Source organism: Dermochelys coriacea, chromosome 3 (assembly GCF_009764565.3).
Source record: "Dermochelys coriacea isolate rDerCor1 chromosome 3, rDerCor1.pri.v4, whole genome shotgun sequence".
Classification (NCBI taxonomy): domain Eukaryota; kingdom Metazoa; phylum Chordata; order Testudines; family Dermochelyidae; genus Dermochelys; species Dermochelys coriacea.
In genome coordinates this window covers 31,629,602-31,645,600 of record NC_050070.1, presented here as the reverse complement: position 1 = coordinate 31,645,600, position 15,999 = coordinate 31,629,602, and the positions used below count along the sequence as shown (strand labels likewise).

At 43.2% G+C, this 15,999-nt stretch overlaps 1 protein-coding gene across 3 annotated transcripts; it reads left to right on the top strand.

The window, feature by feature from the left end:
* Positions 1-408: 408 nt before the first annotated feature.
* On the top strand, positions 409-14,704 carry IAH1 (isoamyl acetate hydrolyzing esterase 1 (putative)). 3 transcript variants are annotated; one of them, XM_038397944.2, is made up of 6 exons: positions 409-528; positions 6,701-6,753; positions 7,230-7,378; positions 8,939-9,100; positions 13,340-13,461; positions 14,309-14,704. In XM_038397944.2, the coding sequence occupies exons 1-6, from the start codon at positions 463-465 to the stop codon at positions 14,483-14,485; spliced, it is 729 nt and encodes a 242-aa protein (XP_038253872.1). In that variant the 5' UTR covers positions 409-462; the 3' UTR covers positions 14,486-14,704. The 3 variants fall into 3 exon arrangements, with proteins under 3 accessions (XP_038253872.1, XP_043366203.1, XP_043366202.1); XM_043510267.1 differs by lacking the exon at positions 409-528 and adding an exon at positions 4,298-4,511; XM_043510268.1 differs by lacking the exon at positions 6,701-6,753.
* The last annotated feature ends 1,295 nt before the right edge of the window (positions 14,705-15,999 follow it).

Below are 15,999 nucleotides of genomic sequence, written 5' to 3'. Positions count from 1 at the left end.
AGAGCATCTTTGACGGGGCAGCCCTCGGCAGGGGAAAGGGCTCATGAGCATTGTTTGCCCTGTGGCTGCAAATGCCAAAACGCGGGGCCGCTGCGCTGAGCAGCTTCGGGCATTCGCTCACTTGGCGCAAGCAAAGGGCCTGGGGTTTTGCCCGCGGGACCGGAGCAGCTGCTGCCGGCAGGCATCCCTGGCCCTGGGCAAGGCACCCAGCCCCGGGAGGGGCAGGCCGGGGCGATGCCTGGGCTCACCTGAGGGGCTGGTGCCCGGGCCCGGGCTGCGCCCCACAGCGGCTGCCCCTGGAGGCGGCCGGGCGGGCCTCGGACCCCCGTGGCGCCGCCCGCCGGCTCGCGAGGGTCCCCCCCCCGTGAGAGGAACGGGCGGGTGAGGGGGTGCAGCGGAGGGCGGGGCCGGAAGCCCGGCGGGCTCCCGCCCTGTGGCAGGGGCAGGCCGTCGACGGCGGGGATGGCGCTGCGCAGCCAGCTGGTGTCCTGGCCCCGCGTCGTGCTGTTCGGCGACTCCATCACCGAGGTACCGGGGCTGGCGGCCTCCCCCCGCCCGTTCCCGCCGCGCCGCGCCGCGCCAGGGGGCCGGGCCTGGCGCAGGGCGGAGCTCGGAGGCTGCCGGGCCCGCTCCGCTGTGGGGCCCCCCCCCCGTGGCACTGACCAGCCGCAGCCCCAAGGGAGCCTGTGGCCCTGGCCCCCATCGCCGTGTCGTGTAATCCGTAGGCGCCTTTACACATCCGTGTCCACACACACACACACACACACACACACACACACACACACCCCACTAATTGGCCCAATACACCCGCAATGGCCCAATGCACCTTTACACACACACACACACACACGGGTCCCATACACCCCCCCCACACACGCCACTAATTGGCCCAATACACACACACACCCTGCACCCTGTGGCCCCCTGTGGCCGTGTCCACACACCCGCAATGGCCCAATGCATCTTCACACACACACACACACACACCACTAATTGGCCCAATACACCCGCAATGGCCCAATGCACTTTTACACACACACACACACACACACACACACACACACACACACACGGGTCCCATACACCCCCCCCACACACGCCACTAATTGGCCCAATACACACACACACACCCTGCACCCTGTGGCCCCCTGTGGCCGTGTCCACACACCCGCAATGGCCCAATGCACCTTCACACACACACACACACACCACTAATTGGCCCAATACACCCGCAATGGCCCAATGCACTTTTACACACACACACACACACACACTGGTCCCATACACCCCCCCCCACACACGCCACTAATTGGCCCAATACACACACACACACCCTGCACCCTGTGGCCCCCTGTGGCCGTGTCCACACACCCGCAATGGCCCAATGCACCTTCACACACACACACACACAATGGACCCGTCTCCGTGCCCAAACACACAATGGCCCCATACACCTGGTGCCCCGTGTCCCATGCAGCCCCCCCCCCCCGACCCCACACCCAGTGGGCCTGTGCACCTCTTGGCCATGTTCCATATACCACCCACGCCCCCCCCCCAATCTAATGGCCCATACACCTCAGATTCATGTCCCATAGATGTCCCCACCCACACAATATGACCCTGGCCCCATACACCTACTGGCTCCATGGGTGCCAGGTTTGTATTATTTTTGTTGGTGCCCAGAATGGGTCCAGCAGAGCCAGCCCAGCCATCAGACAGACCAGGCAACCACCCCATGATTGGGGGGGGCTGTGCTTTAGGGGGATGTGAGGTCCAGGGCGGCCTGGGGGGGGCCTGGCACCAGCAAGCAGCCCATCCCACCTGGCCTGATCCTGGCATCATTGCGGGGGGGTGGAGGCAGGGCAGGGGCTTGGGGGAAGGGGTGGCATGGGTGCAGAGAGGGGGCACAGCAGGGATGGAAAGAGGGGCTTGGGGAAAGAGGTGGAGTGGGCAAGGGGGAGGAGGAGGCAGGGCAGGCTGGGGCCAGGTTGCTCGCTGCTGCCAGTGCCAGGTGCCCTGCTAATCACCCAGGCTTTCTTGGACCCCCACATGCCGCCCCATAGTCTCCTGCACACCACAAAACAGCTGATCAGGAGGCGCGGGGAGGGAGGGGGAGGCGCTGATCAGCAGGGCTGCTGGTGGGTTGGAGGAAGCTGATCCGGGGGCTGCTGACGTATTAATGTGGCTCTTAGGCAATGTACAGTGGTAAATTCTGACTCTTTCTCAGGCTCAGGTTGGCCACCCCTAGCCTTGAGTATGTAGTCTATAATCAATGTGCTCATGCCCATGTCCGGTGTGCCTGGTAGCATTTTCAGAGGCTACAAGCTCTCTGTATCACTGTTGGCCTTAACTAGCAGATACAGCATTACTGAATACCGCTGTAGACTAGACCAAGCAAATTATTTGCCTTTTGGGTTCTGTCTATATTAACCACAAGACTAGGCACTTGTAGCACCAATGTAAAACTGTAATTTTATCCACAGAATCACTGGTAGCTACGGTCAGTGGTTTGTCAAATTAGAATTGCTTCTCACCCAGGTGCGAGGCTAATATATTTTCATTCGGGTCAGAATTTTCAGTGAAGCATTGGCCTGGACTGGTGTTAGATTGAACACAAGCCATTGGTTAAGGTTATTTTTTACTTTAAAAGAAAAAAAAATGATACATATTTAATTGAGAGGGAGTTATGTTCTGATCACAAATCAGCCTGGCTACTGAACTGTTGTAGTTATGGCTCCCTGAACATGGCCCTATAGGGGGCCGTGGGCAAAGTATTTTAACTGCTGGTAGAATGTGCAGGGAGAATTCTGTTTTACCGTAAGAATCACTATAGTTCACATGTTGGGGCTGCAGTAGACGTGGCCATTGATGGTTTGCATTCACAGTGTTTATTTCTGGTTTAGTCTTCAATTTCCATCCAGGATTCTGTTATGAGCACAGCTTCATAGTTAAAACCAATATCGAGAGCTAGGTTCTAACAGGGAAAGCAGGAAATCAGAGCTGCTTTCTGCCCTCAGACAGAGTGAGGGTACATTTATCTGAGGTCAGAATTCCGTTCCTGATCTTTACCTACCCATTGAGTTTCTCTTCATTAGAGAAAGCATTTTAGAATCTGCATGCCTGGTGGTACATTATGACTGGATTCAGTCCCGCCTTGCAGCAATTCTGTATGTTCACATGCTGGAAGTAGTTAACTTGACAATGTCGCAGTCAGGAAAAATATGATTGGGACCAGAAAGAGAGCCGCAAAACAATACATTCTAATTGACCTAACTGCCTGATCAATAAAGGCATAAGTGGCAACCTGGCTCCTTACATATAAGCTGAACCGAACATACATGTAACAACCTACTGTGTACTCAAACTGATAATGAATGAATCACTATCCTAATTAGTAATGGACTGTCTACTTGTGTCCAATTTGCCTGTGTTATCAGATGGTAATTAGTTTGGCTGTAAATTAAAGCTAATTAAAATTTATATATTAATCTAAAGGATTTTCCAGCCTAACGCAAAGAAATGTTTTCGTTTTTTTTAAATTTAAAGTTTGTTGTTTATGTTTATGTTGTCCATGCAAATTTTGAAAGGCAAACTATGATGTGAGAATCAAAGTGAAAGGCCATAAACAGAAATGCAAGTGAACGCTTGTCATTATCCAAATTGAGCAGTAAAAAGTAAACAAATGACAAATAATAAAAACTAAATGCGATTATTTTGGTTTTAATCATCTAAGAAGTCATTAATAAAAGGTACAAAGGTTTGGGAGCAGTTAACTGTATTTTTAAAAGATTCTTTAACAGTTGCGAGTGTCTCTTTAATCATGAGCAGGGGTGGCCAACCTGTGGCTCCAGAGCCACATGCAGGTCTTCAGAAGATAATTTACGGCTCCTGCTAGGAGCCGACTCTGGGGGAAAAATGGTGGATGCTCAGCACCCATTGGCAGACCTATTAGTCCCCCCTCCCCAGTGCCTCTTTCCTGCCCGCCTGCAACCCCTCAATCAGCACCTCCTCCTCTCTCCCCCACGTCTCCCGCTCGCTTCGAGCAGCTGTTACGCGGCATTCAGGAGGCTCTGGAGGGGGATGAGAGAGGATGTGGTTTGCAACCTCACCCCTCCCTTCCCCAGCCCCTCCTCCTCTCTCCCTGTGCCTCCCACCCACCGTGATCAGCTGTTTTGTGACTCACAGGAGGCTCTGGGAGGGGGGGCAGGAGCGAGGACATGGCTCATTTGGGGGGCAGGAAGAGGTGGGGTGGAGGTGGCGACTGGAGAAAGAGGTGGACTGGGGGGGGCAGGGCCTGGGACAGAGCCAGGGGTCCAGCACCCCCTGGCCAGCACCAGTGTCTCCTTGAATAAAGCACACAGTGACTAGCTGGTGTGGAAATTTTTAATCAAAATTTTTCTTATACCATCTAACAATGGAATGCAAGTGCAAACAGAAAAGAAAATACACTGATGAAAATCGATGCTTCCAACAGGAGTGGGAGAATAAATACTTTTTTGTTGAACATAATGGTAAGGCCATGTGTCTTTTTTGCCAGACATGTATCTCTCAGTTCAAATCTTCAAACTTGCAGCGTCATTTTGCTTCGAGCCATGCACATATGCATCAAGAAGTCCCACAAGGTTCTGAACACCGCACTTTAAAACTGAAAACTTTGAAAAAACAAACAGATGTAGAAGTCCAGTTCTTCACCAGATTTGCCAACCAATCGCAGACTGTAATGTTAGCCTCCTATTATGTGGCCTGGCACATAGCCTGTGCGAAAAAGCCCTACTCTGAAGGCGAGGTTATAAAAACGTGCCTCACTGATGTATTTCAATCCTGTCACGAGAGAACGAGAATCTACAGAAGAAAATGTCTGGCCTGCAGCTTTCACGCCATACAATAGAACGCAGAATCTCCAACCTGAACAGTGACATCAAATCGCAACTGCATTTGCAACTTCAGCAGTGTGAGTATTTGATCATCACTCTGAATGAGTCGTGCCATACACAGGATAAACCTCAGTTATCGGTATTTGTCTGCACTGTGTCTGACGACTGTGTTGTAAGAACTCCTTGATATCATGTCACTAAAGGACAGAACTCGTGGATGAGATCTAAAGGAGGTGTTGATGTTGGTAGTTGTGAAAAGCCACTTGCCTTTACAGAAGCTCACTGCCATTGCAACAGATGGGTCTCCATCCATGTGGGGATCTGTGAATGGATTAGTAGGGCTTTGTAAGACTGACGAGAGCTTTCCCGAATTTTGGACATTTCACTGTATTATTCATCAGGAGCACCTGGTATCTAAAAATATCAAATTTGATCACATCATGAAACCTGTCTTGCACATTGTGAATTTCATTCTCTCAAATGCACTCAATCACAGACAGATTCAAAATCTAATTGAAGAACTGGATGAAGACGACTCCCCTGCCAATTTGCCATTTCACTGCGCAGTTCGATGGCTCTTGAGAGGTAAAGTTATTTTTTCGAGCTCCTGGAACCGACTTCCCCTCAACGTCACAACATCAAACCAGATCAAAAGAGAATGCAGCAGAACCCCTAAAACGGAGCACAACTAGATATACGAGTGTGACTAAAGATCATAAGGACAGTTTTGAGGGAAAATTCCAAGATTTGCAGCAGAAAAGACCTCAAATCAGATTTCTGACTGAACCTTTTAGTGCTGAAGCAGATTGTCTGAACCCCCCTTTAGTCACTGACGAAGCAACATCCCAGATGGAAATAATAGAACTTTTGGAAGATGCGAGATTGAAATCTGTTCAGAAGACAGAGGGGACCCTTACTTTCTGGAAATCTGTACCAAAGGATAAATACCCCAACATCAGAGGTGCAGCCCTAAAATTAATCTCAATGTTTGCCTTGACCTATCTTTGTGAGCCTGTTTTCTCGACACTCAAACATGTGAAATCCAAGCACCAATCCATTTTGACAGACAGCCACTTAAGAGAATTGCTATGTGTGAGCACAACTGAACACAAACCAACTTCAAGGGAATTGTTGAAAGCGAAGATTGCGAGAAGTCCCTCTATGTAAAAGATTAAGTTATCGTTAACTATATATTATAAATGTATAATAAATATGCATTATCAACTTATATAATGATTATGTGTGTGTGTGTATACACACACACACATATATAATCATTACATATTACTGTGGCTCTTTGGCAATGTACATTGGTAAATTTTGGCTCCTGCTTAGGCTTGCCACCCCTCAAGTATGAGGTAACAGATGCATATTTCATTTATACGAGCTGCTCTGCAAACTGAAATTAAAGCTACAGGTCCACATTTAGAAATGATCAGAAAAAATCCTTGGCATCAATCAGTCACTTGTTACACACCTAGTTGATTTACTTATGTATGGCTTGATCCTACACAGTTCTTTGGCCCATAGCCTGAAATTAGTGATAGTTTTGACTGTGGAAGGACAGTGCGATGTGTACTTCTCCTGTACTGTTCCCTAATGCGGTAACAAAATGTGTGGGGATTGGGCAGGGCCAACAGCAGCCTCAGAGACACACTAATGGCCTACGTTTCAGAAGATAAGAGAGGCCACATAAAAATAAAGGACCGTTAAATTTGGTGGGTGAGGAGAAAGGACAATAAAAAATGCAGGAAGTAGAGTGACATGCTAAATTGTAATCCTAGATATGTTTTAGTTAATATCTAAACTTTGTCCCTTTCATTTAGTTTTCCTTTCAGGACAATGGTTGGGGAGTGTTGCTTGCTCAGAAATTGGTCAGGTGAGACTTGTCAAAGTTTGTATTTTAAATGTAATGTTTAGGATGAAAGAAGGCCAAGCAGCTTTTCTGTAGTAAATTATTTTAGTTTTTTTTTTTTTAAAAATCAGCATTTACTTACTTATATTTGGAATTGTAAAAGGAGCATATGGAATGCCTCAGTACTTTCTCTTTCAGTATCTATAAATCCTTATTAAAGGCTATTGCAAAGGTTGAGTAAATACTCTCTGATTCTGCAGTCAGAGCCATGTATATGGATCTTTGTGGCCATGTGAATCAGATTGCAGGATTGGCACCAATATATTTAGACAAACTCTACACATATACTTTATACAAACTCTACATATATATTTAATTATCCCACTTGTCTACTGTGTAATCTAGTTGATTTTAGAGGGTATCCAAATGGAATGTTTTGAAATTTCTAAAATTTTGCTCTATGAGGGGGATTTTGTTCTTGTTCTTTGTGTTTGTTTCAGAAAATGTGATGTTTTAAATCGAGGACTGTCAGGTTACAATACCAGATGGGCTAACATAGTTCTTCCCAGATTGATCAGCAAAAGTTCTAATGTTGAAAATACTATTGCAATTACCATCTTCTTTGGTGCTAATGACAGTACTTTAAAAGGTAGGTTAATTTACATTTTTTCTCTCTCAATTGTTCTCTTAAAACAAGTTTTAAAAAGTGTAATATGTCAGAGATTACCAAACAGAGTGGGCACAAAGGGGTTAACATTTCTCCTGGTCCTGCTCTATCAGTTTTTTTTTAAAATGAGTTTACTACATTACCGTACCGTTAATCATTTAAATCTCATGTGTACTTTTGGTTTTTGTTGCTCTTTCTCTGGCCAAATATTCATGTGTGAGACTATGGAGGAAATTTTCAAAAAGGCACAAATGGCTCTAAGTGTCTAACTCCCTTGGGACTTTCAGTTGGAGTTAGGTGCCTAACTCCCATTTGTGCCTTTGGAAATAGCCTTGTAATCCACTGGCTGATGGAATTGTAGTCAGAATGTGAGAAAAGACAACGGAATGCCTTTCAGCCTCTGTTAAAGGTATGTATACTAACAAATATAAATATTCTGAGGATAATTATAAAGTCAACAGTGGGATCAGCCCTCTGTAGGGTCCATGAACTTTTTGCAGCAATAAATTATTGTGGGCTATTGTATTCTATCCTCACATAGCATTCATCTGTTTTCTCTCTAATTTTAGTGTGTTTGCTTACTTTATTTTGTAACCCATTGTTCCATGATGACACTTATAGGGAGTGGTTAATCTCAGTCCTAAACTTCTCAACATTTCTTGTCTACTTGTCCTGAATTGGCACTGTGTGTATGACTTGAAATTTTTGTTTTAAATGTTTTTGGACATATTTTGTGATGTCTTTTTCTGTTAATATTGAAAAATCCATTGTTTATTCAGGCTACACTCAGGGCTTGTCCATATGGAGCAGAAATGCATGCTATAGGAGTGTGATTTCTAAGCACACTAATGTGTTGTGCACTAATTGGTCTATACAGTATTATGTTAAAACACACTAGGGAACTTTTAGTGCACACCAACAGGGTCTACAGGGACAAATTGGTGTGTAATACATTTATCCACTTTACAAATCACACCTTGTTGTGTGTATTGCTGCTCCATGTAGACAAGCCCTAAGAAGATAAATGTGCTAAATCTTTGTAATCAATTAATTTTCTATTAGGTAAGTGTACCAAAAAAAAATAATGAATTAATCTGTTAGTGACCTTGGATCATTTTCTTGCTGTTACAACATATTCCTCATTTATTAGGTTAAGCAGCAATATCCCACCTCATGCTTTATTTCTGAAAAGTACAGTTCTGACAGCAAGAAAATGTGTCTCTGTCTGAGGAAAAAAACAAAAAAAAGTTTAATGCCTTATCAGCTTCTCCCTGTACTGTTCAAGTCACCTTCTCTTCAGTTATTTTAAGTGGATAGGAAATTATTTACAGTACTTGCAGTTTTTCCTCTGTCTGGCTCTTATACCTTGGATTTTGCTGTATTTCATTTTCCCACCACATCTGATGAATTTATGAATCATGTAGAAGTTTATATTGAAAAGAAGCAAAGTATCTACATTCGTATGCTGTATAAATAAGTATTGTGTATAATTTACAATGGGCATCTTGGTTTTATATGAACAATTGTTTCTTCCCTAAACAGATGTGAATTCCGACCAACACGTTCCACTGAAGGAATATGCTGATAATTTAAAAAGCATGATACAATATCTGAAGTCCATAGATATTACTGAGGACAAAATTATTTTGATAACACCACCCCCTCTCTATGAACCAGCTTGGGAAAAAGAGTGCATTGCCAAAGGTAAAAGGAATTCTCCCAGTTTGGGGATTAAAAACAAGTAGAAAGATTGTCAGTGTGGGTGTCCAAGTTGCTGACCTCCAGACTGACAAAGGATTTGCTCAGTATTTGTGCCAAACTGAACGTTTATTCTCCGAGCCAATGGAAAGAGGCTGCTGGTAGGTCTGCTAAACATCTGTGGAATATCCATGTGGACAAGCAGATAGCTAATTAATAACATTCTTTTAAAACTGCAGTTTTCATTGGGCTATTCATTAATGTAATTGGTAGAAAAAGCTGCACTTTAAAAACTTAGGGTTTGTCTCAGAACATTTTTTATTTATATAAAAGATGGTGACTTGATAATATTTAAGCTCTGGGCTCCTGTGTTATTACATTATAGATGGTGTAGTCTGACCATGCTGTGCCTTAACACCCTTTGCAAAGCAGCCTCCAAAGTGGGTAGCAATGCGGCACGGTACACCTTGCATCATTTTCTTGCGGTTGCAACATATTCCTCATTTATCAGGTTAAGCAGCAATATCCCACCTCATGCTTTATTTCTGAAAAGTACAATTCTGAGATCAAGAAAATGTGTCTGAGGAAAAAACAAAAAAAAGTTTAATGCCTTATCAGCTTCTCCCTGTACTGTTCAATGGAGACATAACACTGCCTAGTTCCTAGTGGGGAGCTTTCCTGACCTCAGCTGGTGTCAATTGTCATAGCTTCACTGACATCAGCTTTTACAGTTTGCACCAGCTGAACGGCTGCCCCCAGGTGCTCATGTGTGTTTGGACAGCCTGTGCAGTGTCACAGTATTTGCACTTTAAAAAGAATCCTGACAATGTTATTAGTCCATTCTTTGATGGAAATGGTAGAATTATCCATAATAATGCAAAAAAGAAGTGTTCAATAAATATTTGTTCTGTATTTGGGGAAAACACAGATGATATAGTCTCATATAGGGTGATAACACTCTTTCCAGTCCACTAGTGTCTCTAGAAGATGTTAGAATCCACTAAAGTTAGACAGTTTTAAATTAGCAGGGCCAGATAATTTGCATCCAAGAATTTTAAAAGAGCCAGCTAAGGACCAGTAATGTTGTGGACCAGTAATATTGATTTTCAATAAGTCTTGGAGCAATGGGGAAGTTTCAGAAGACTGGAAGAAAGTTAATATTGTGCCAGTTTTTAAAAATAATAAATAGAATGACCCAAGTAATTTTAGATCTGTCAGCCTGACATTGATACCAAGCAAAATAGTGGAGCAACAGATATAGGAGTCAATAAAGAATTAAAGGAGGGTAATGTAATTAATGCAAATGGGTTTATGGAGAATAGATCCTCAGACTAACTTGGTATTAGATTATAGTTTGGTTGATAAAGGTAATAGTGATGACCTAATATACTTAGATATCTGTAAGGCATTTGGCATAGTACTGCACGACATTTTGGTTAAAAAACTAGAATGATAAAAAATTGTCATGGCACACATTAAACTGATAGATTTCACTGATTCAGAGTGATGTGGATCACTTGGTAAACGAGTCAAACAGTATGTGTTTTAATAAATGTATACATGTAGGAACAAAGAATATAGGGGGGCAGGTGGGAAATAATCAGCTGAACATGAGCTCCCAGTGCAGTGCTGTGGCCAAAAGAGATAATGCAATCCTTGGATGCATCAACAGGAGAATCTTGAGTAGAAACAGAGAGGTTATGTTACCTCTATATTTGACAATGGTGTGACCACTGCTGGAATAGCGTGTCCAGTTTGGATGTCCACAATTCAAGAAAGATATTTATAAATGGGAGAGGTTTCAGAGAAGAGCCACGAGAATAATTAAAGGATTAGAAAAACATGCCTTCTAGTGATAGACTGAAAGAGCTCAAAAAGAAAAGGAGTACTTGTGGCACCTTAGAGGCTAACAAATTTATTCGAGCATAAGCTTTAGAGAGCTCAATATATTTAGCTTAACAAAGAGAAGGTTAAGGGGTAACTTGATTACAGTCTAACTATCTACAGGGGAAACAAATTTAATGGGCTTTTCAGTCTAGCAGAAAAAGGTATAATACAATCCAATGACTGGAAGTTGAAGCTAGACAAATTCAGACAGCAAACAAGGGATACATTTTTAAGGGTGAAAGTAATTAACCATTGGAACAATTTACCAAAGGTTGTGGTGGATTCCCCTGACAATTATTAAATCAAGATTGGATGTTTTTCTAAAAGATCTGCTCTAGGAATTATTTTGGGGAAGTTCTATGGCCTGTGTTATACAGGAGGTCAGACTAGATGATCACAGTGGTCTCTTTTGGGCTTGGAATCTATGAATAAATTAGCCGGATCATGGGATTTCTGCCAGACACACACTATAGCGCTAGAGTAGGAGCAGAGGAAGTGGATGTTGGAGATGAATCAGGGCAGCAGGGGGTTGGGCAGGGCAAAACTTCCTATGACAGGGAAGGGCAGAAGAGTCAAGGATGGAGAGGAATGAAGGATGGAGAGAATCAGCAGCCATACCAGGGGAAGAGAGGGAAGACTGACAGCAGATGATGTCATGATTGCTGTTGGAGAAGAAGTCTTGTAAAGACTGAATGACAAGGTGTAAGGGGGAGCCCCGTTTTCCAAAAATGCTTTTCAGTTTAATGAGAGACGCAAGGTGGGTGAGATAATACCTTTTATTGGACCAACTTCTGTGGTGGAAGGTATAAGCTTTCGAGCTACACAGAGCTCTTCAGGTCTGGGGAAGAAAGGAGAGTGTGAGGTTAAATACATGTTGGGACAGATTGTTAAGTGGAAGGGGTAACATCTTGGAGGTGGTCACTTGAAATGCAGGGGGCAATTGGGGGTTAGATTGTTAGAGGGAAGTTTCATTGCATTGAAACAGGAGCTCGACTATAGGTTAATTAGTGCTCAAGGCACATGGAGCATCAATTTCTGTACAATTGCATCTGACATGGGGCAACTGATTTTTAATAAATTTGCACTTTATATATACTCTTATCCCAGGTTTCAGTGGTAGCCGTGTTAGTCTGTATCAGCAAATAAATAAATAAATAAATAAACCGAGGAGTCCTTGTGGCACTTGAGAGGCTAACAAATTTATTTGGGCATAAACTTTCATGGGCTAGAACCCACTTCATCAGATGTATGAAGTAAAAAATACAGGAGCAGGTATAAATACACAAAGGACATGGGTTGCTTTACCAAGTGTTAGGTTAGTCTAATGAGATAAATCAATTAACAGCAGGATACCAAGGGAGGAGAAATAACTTTTGAAGTGGTAAGAGAATGGCCCATTACAGACAGTTGACAAGAAGATGTGAGTAACAGTAGGGAGAAATTAGTATTGGGGAAATTAACTTTAGGTTTTGTAATGAGCCAACCACTCCAGTCGTTATTCAGGCCTAATCTGATGGCATCTAGTTTGCAAATTAATTCCAGTTCTGCAGCTTCACATTGGAGTCTGTTTTTGAAGTTTTTTTGTTGAAGAATTGCCACTTTGTGGTCTGTTAATTGATTTATCTTGTTAGACTGACCTAACACTTGGTAAAGCAACCCACATCCTTTCACATATTTAAACCTGCTCTTGTATCTTTTACTTCACACATCTGATGAAGTGGGTTCTAGCCCACGAAAGCTTATGCCCAAATACATTTGGTAGTCTCTAAGGTGTCACAAGGACTCCTCGGTTTTTTTTTTTACTCTTATTCCAGGATCTCAAAACATTTTACCTAGACAGATAAGTAGTTTACTTTAGTTTCTCCTCTGTAAAATAAGGCTAAGAGAAGTCCCGTGTCACCCAGAACATGGATGGGCAGGCTTGTGATTAGAGCTCACCTCTCTTAACTCTCTTCTATCTGTTGGGGGAATAGGAGCATTGGAAGTTGTAAATAAGTTATGTGGATAAGATGTACATAGGTATTGGACAAAAAGCACTGGCTAAAGGCAAGCCTAACACAGAACAGAGGTGCTATGCTATGTTCTTACACAGCTCTGCCACTGCCTCTTAATTCTCACCAGCCACACTTCTTCTGAACCAAAGTTTGTTTTCAAATTAATCTCAAAAAACAGCAGGCTAAAACAGAAGGCTTTTAAAGAGATGGATTTAGCTCCCACTTGCTTTAAAATTTACAAGGTTCAAAATTTTAGTTTGAAATGGTTTAACATTCAATAAAAATCACATACAGTAGATAGTGACATAGTCTGACTTAATTCCTGTGTTCTAGTTCATTTAATATTTTTCTTAACTTCCAATAGGTGACAAATTAAACCGCTTCAATTCTACCACGGGAGAATACGCCAAGGCATGTGTTCAAGTAGCTAGAGATTGTGGGACTGAGGCTCTTGATCTGTGGACACTTATGCAAAAGAATAATCAGGTATGACGTTCAGAAAAGAAGTTTGTGAAAATGCTGAAGTGTCTTGTGTAAAGCAATAGTTAGTACAGAGCCTGGGGAGGAATAGAATTGTCAATCTTGAAAAATAAAACAAGAAATCATGGGTTATAGTTTGCCCTATTTGGGAGGAAACATGAATCCAGAATACTTCATGCTGGGCTAGGAAAACACTTAAGGTGATTTGTTTAAATACAACTGAATATTGTGTTTGGTTATCAGATAATAATATATGACTGTTCTAAATATAAGTGGTATCCCACGTCGCTGGAACTTCCTTTATAAAGGCAGTCAACAGTTGTATCCCAATATACTTTGCAAGAATATTTGCATAAGTAGCCTTCCTGAAATGCAACTGACTGACCATCACCAGAAGCTGAATTTAGGCCAGATTTTCAGAAGTGCAGTGCACCCAGCAGCTCTTATTCTGACACTTAAAGGCAGATTTTCAAGAGCTCAGTTTTCCATCTGCTGAGCTTTTTTGAAAATCTGATCTTTTACTTTGATCACATTTGAGCTCTTTTGAAAAACTTGGCCCTAGCAGGTAATTCAAGTTTGGCAAAGTGGATCTTTTGAGACAAATAGAGTAGATTCAATATTTTGGTTGCCCCGGTTCATTGATAATTTTCTTATGGGTATCAGTGACATAAGAAATACAATACATTTACCTGTCTTCCTATCCTTTCATAATCTTGGAAAATTTTCTTAGAACTGAGATTGATAAAAACTACATTTTGTGATTACAGTTTATTGCATGGTATTATGAAATTAGCTATTATGATCTTATATTGTTTGTTTCTTAAAGATTTATTTAAATTAACCCCCCCCCCAGGACTTTTCTTCCTATCTATCGGATGGACTTCATTTATCGGTAGTGGGAAATAATTTTTTAGCAGCTCAGCTTTGGTCTCTGCTGGAAAAGAAGATTTCCACATTACCTATACTGCTTCCTTACTGGCGTGATGTAGATCATCAGAATCCTGAAGTTAGCCTTCGTGGGAAATCCTGATCAGTAACATATTGACCAAGTCTGTTGATGGACAGGGGAAAATGTGCATTTCGCAAATACTCCTAGTGTTAGAGAAAAGATAATAGTGATGCAAGTTCTTTCTCAAATGTTATGGTTTATGGGAAAATAAAGTTACCTTTAGACATTCCATAGTATGTTTTAAATAGGTTAATACAATTTTCTCAATAACTGAATGTATTAAAGCTCTATTGGACAGTTGATTTCAAATGTAAATTTCTGACCTTTGCCAACACAAACCAAAACGCAGCTTCAATATTGTCATTATTACTGACAAAGGTTTTTAAAAAACTTTCACTAATGTGGAGTTCAGGACATGAGCTCAAGGACTGTCAAAAATCTCACTCAGCGTTGAATGGGCAACATTGAATTCTTTGTTCCTTTAGTTAGGAACCTCCCAGTCAGGAGAGATTCTAAATATTTCAAATCATAGAGCACCAGCATCTACTACCTGCCAGAGTTTTCCACAAACTCCGTCACTTCTTAATTGAGGTTGTGAAGTTAAACAGCATTCAGCATGGCTAAATGTGTCATTAATATTAAATAATCCCAGCTCCTAGTGTCAAAGAATTTTAACATGTGGTGCTGCAAGCCAGGATTTAGGAAGCTGAAAATGATACATCTGTAATGGGAACTTAAGGACTTGGCTCATAGCAAAGACACACTTTCAGTAGTTTGAACATAAAAAGTACTTTACCTGGCTACTTCTTTAGCAGGATTGTTTTAGACCTCCAGTGTAATTGAAGGGATTTAGGTCAGAAATTACTTCCTGTGCTCTATGCATCCTTTTTTATACCTTGGGTGTTCTATCAATCAGTACACCCTAGTGTTAGTTAATGTTAGGCCTTAATCACAACTGCTTGCTTGATCTACTACTCAACAAAAAAGATAGTCATTGCTTAAGGCAGAGTTCCCAAACTTTTTTCCTTGAGGCCCTCCTGTGCAGCTGCAATAGGCACTCTGGCCCATCACTCTGATTCCCTGCTGCCTCCCTGGGCTCCCCACCCATCGCCCATCCCTAGCTGCCCCCCATTGCCCAAGCACCTTGCTGTTCCCCTTTCCCTGAGCTCCCTTCCAGGGCCTTGCACCCCAGGCCCGCCCCACTTCTTGCCTCTTAACCATCTTGTCCGGAGAGTGGAGCCTGCTGTATGGGCACCAGTGCTGAAGGCAGGGCCGCTGCCAGCCGCAGCACAGCAATACGGATGGCATGCTGTGTATTTACATGCCGCACTTACTGCTGCTGGTGTTGGCACTGCTTTCAGAGTGGGGCACCCAACCAGTAGCCGCCACTCAATGGCTGAGCCTGCAGTCCAGGGACACCCCTTGGCCATACACCTCTATGGGAAGGGGGGGAACCTAAGGGGCACCTGTGAGTTCTGCAGGGGAAAGCCCTGCTGCATGTGCCTCCCTGCCAGGCTGGCAGCCTTGGCCCCCCAAGATAGCCAGGGGCTCCAGCCTCAGGCTCACCCCCCCAAATAGCCAGGGCTCATGGGATA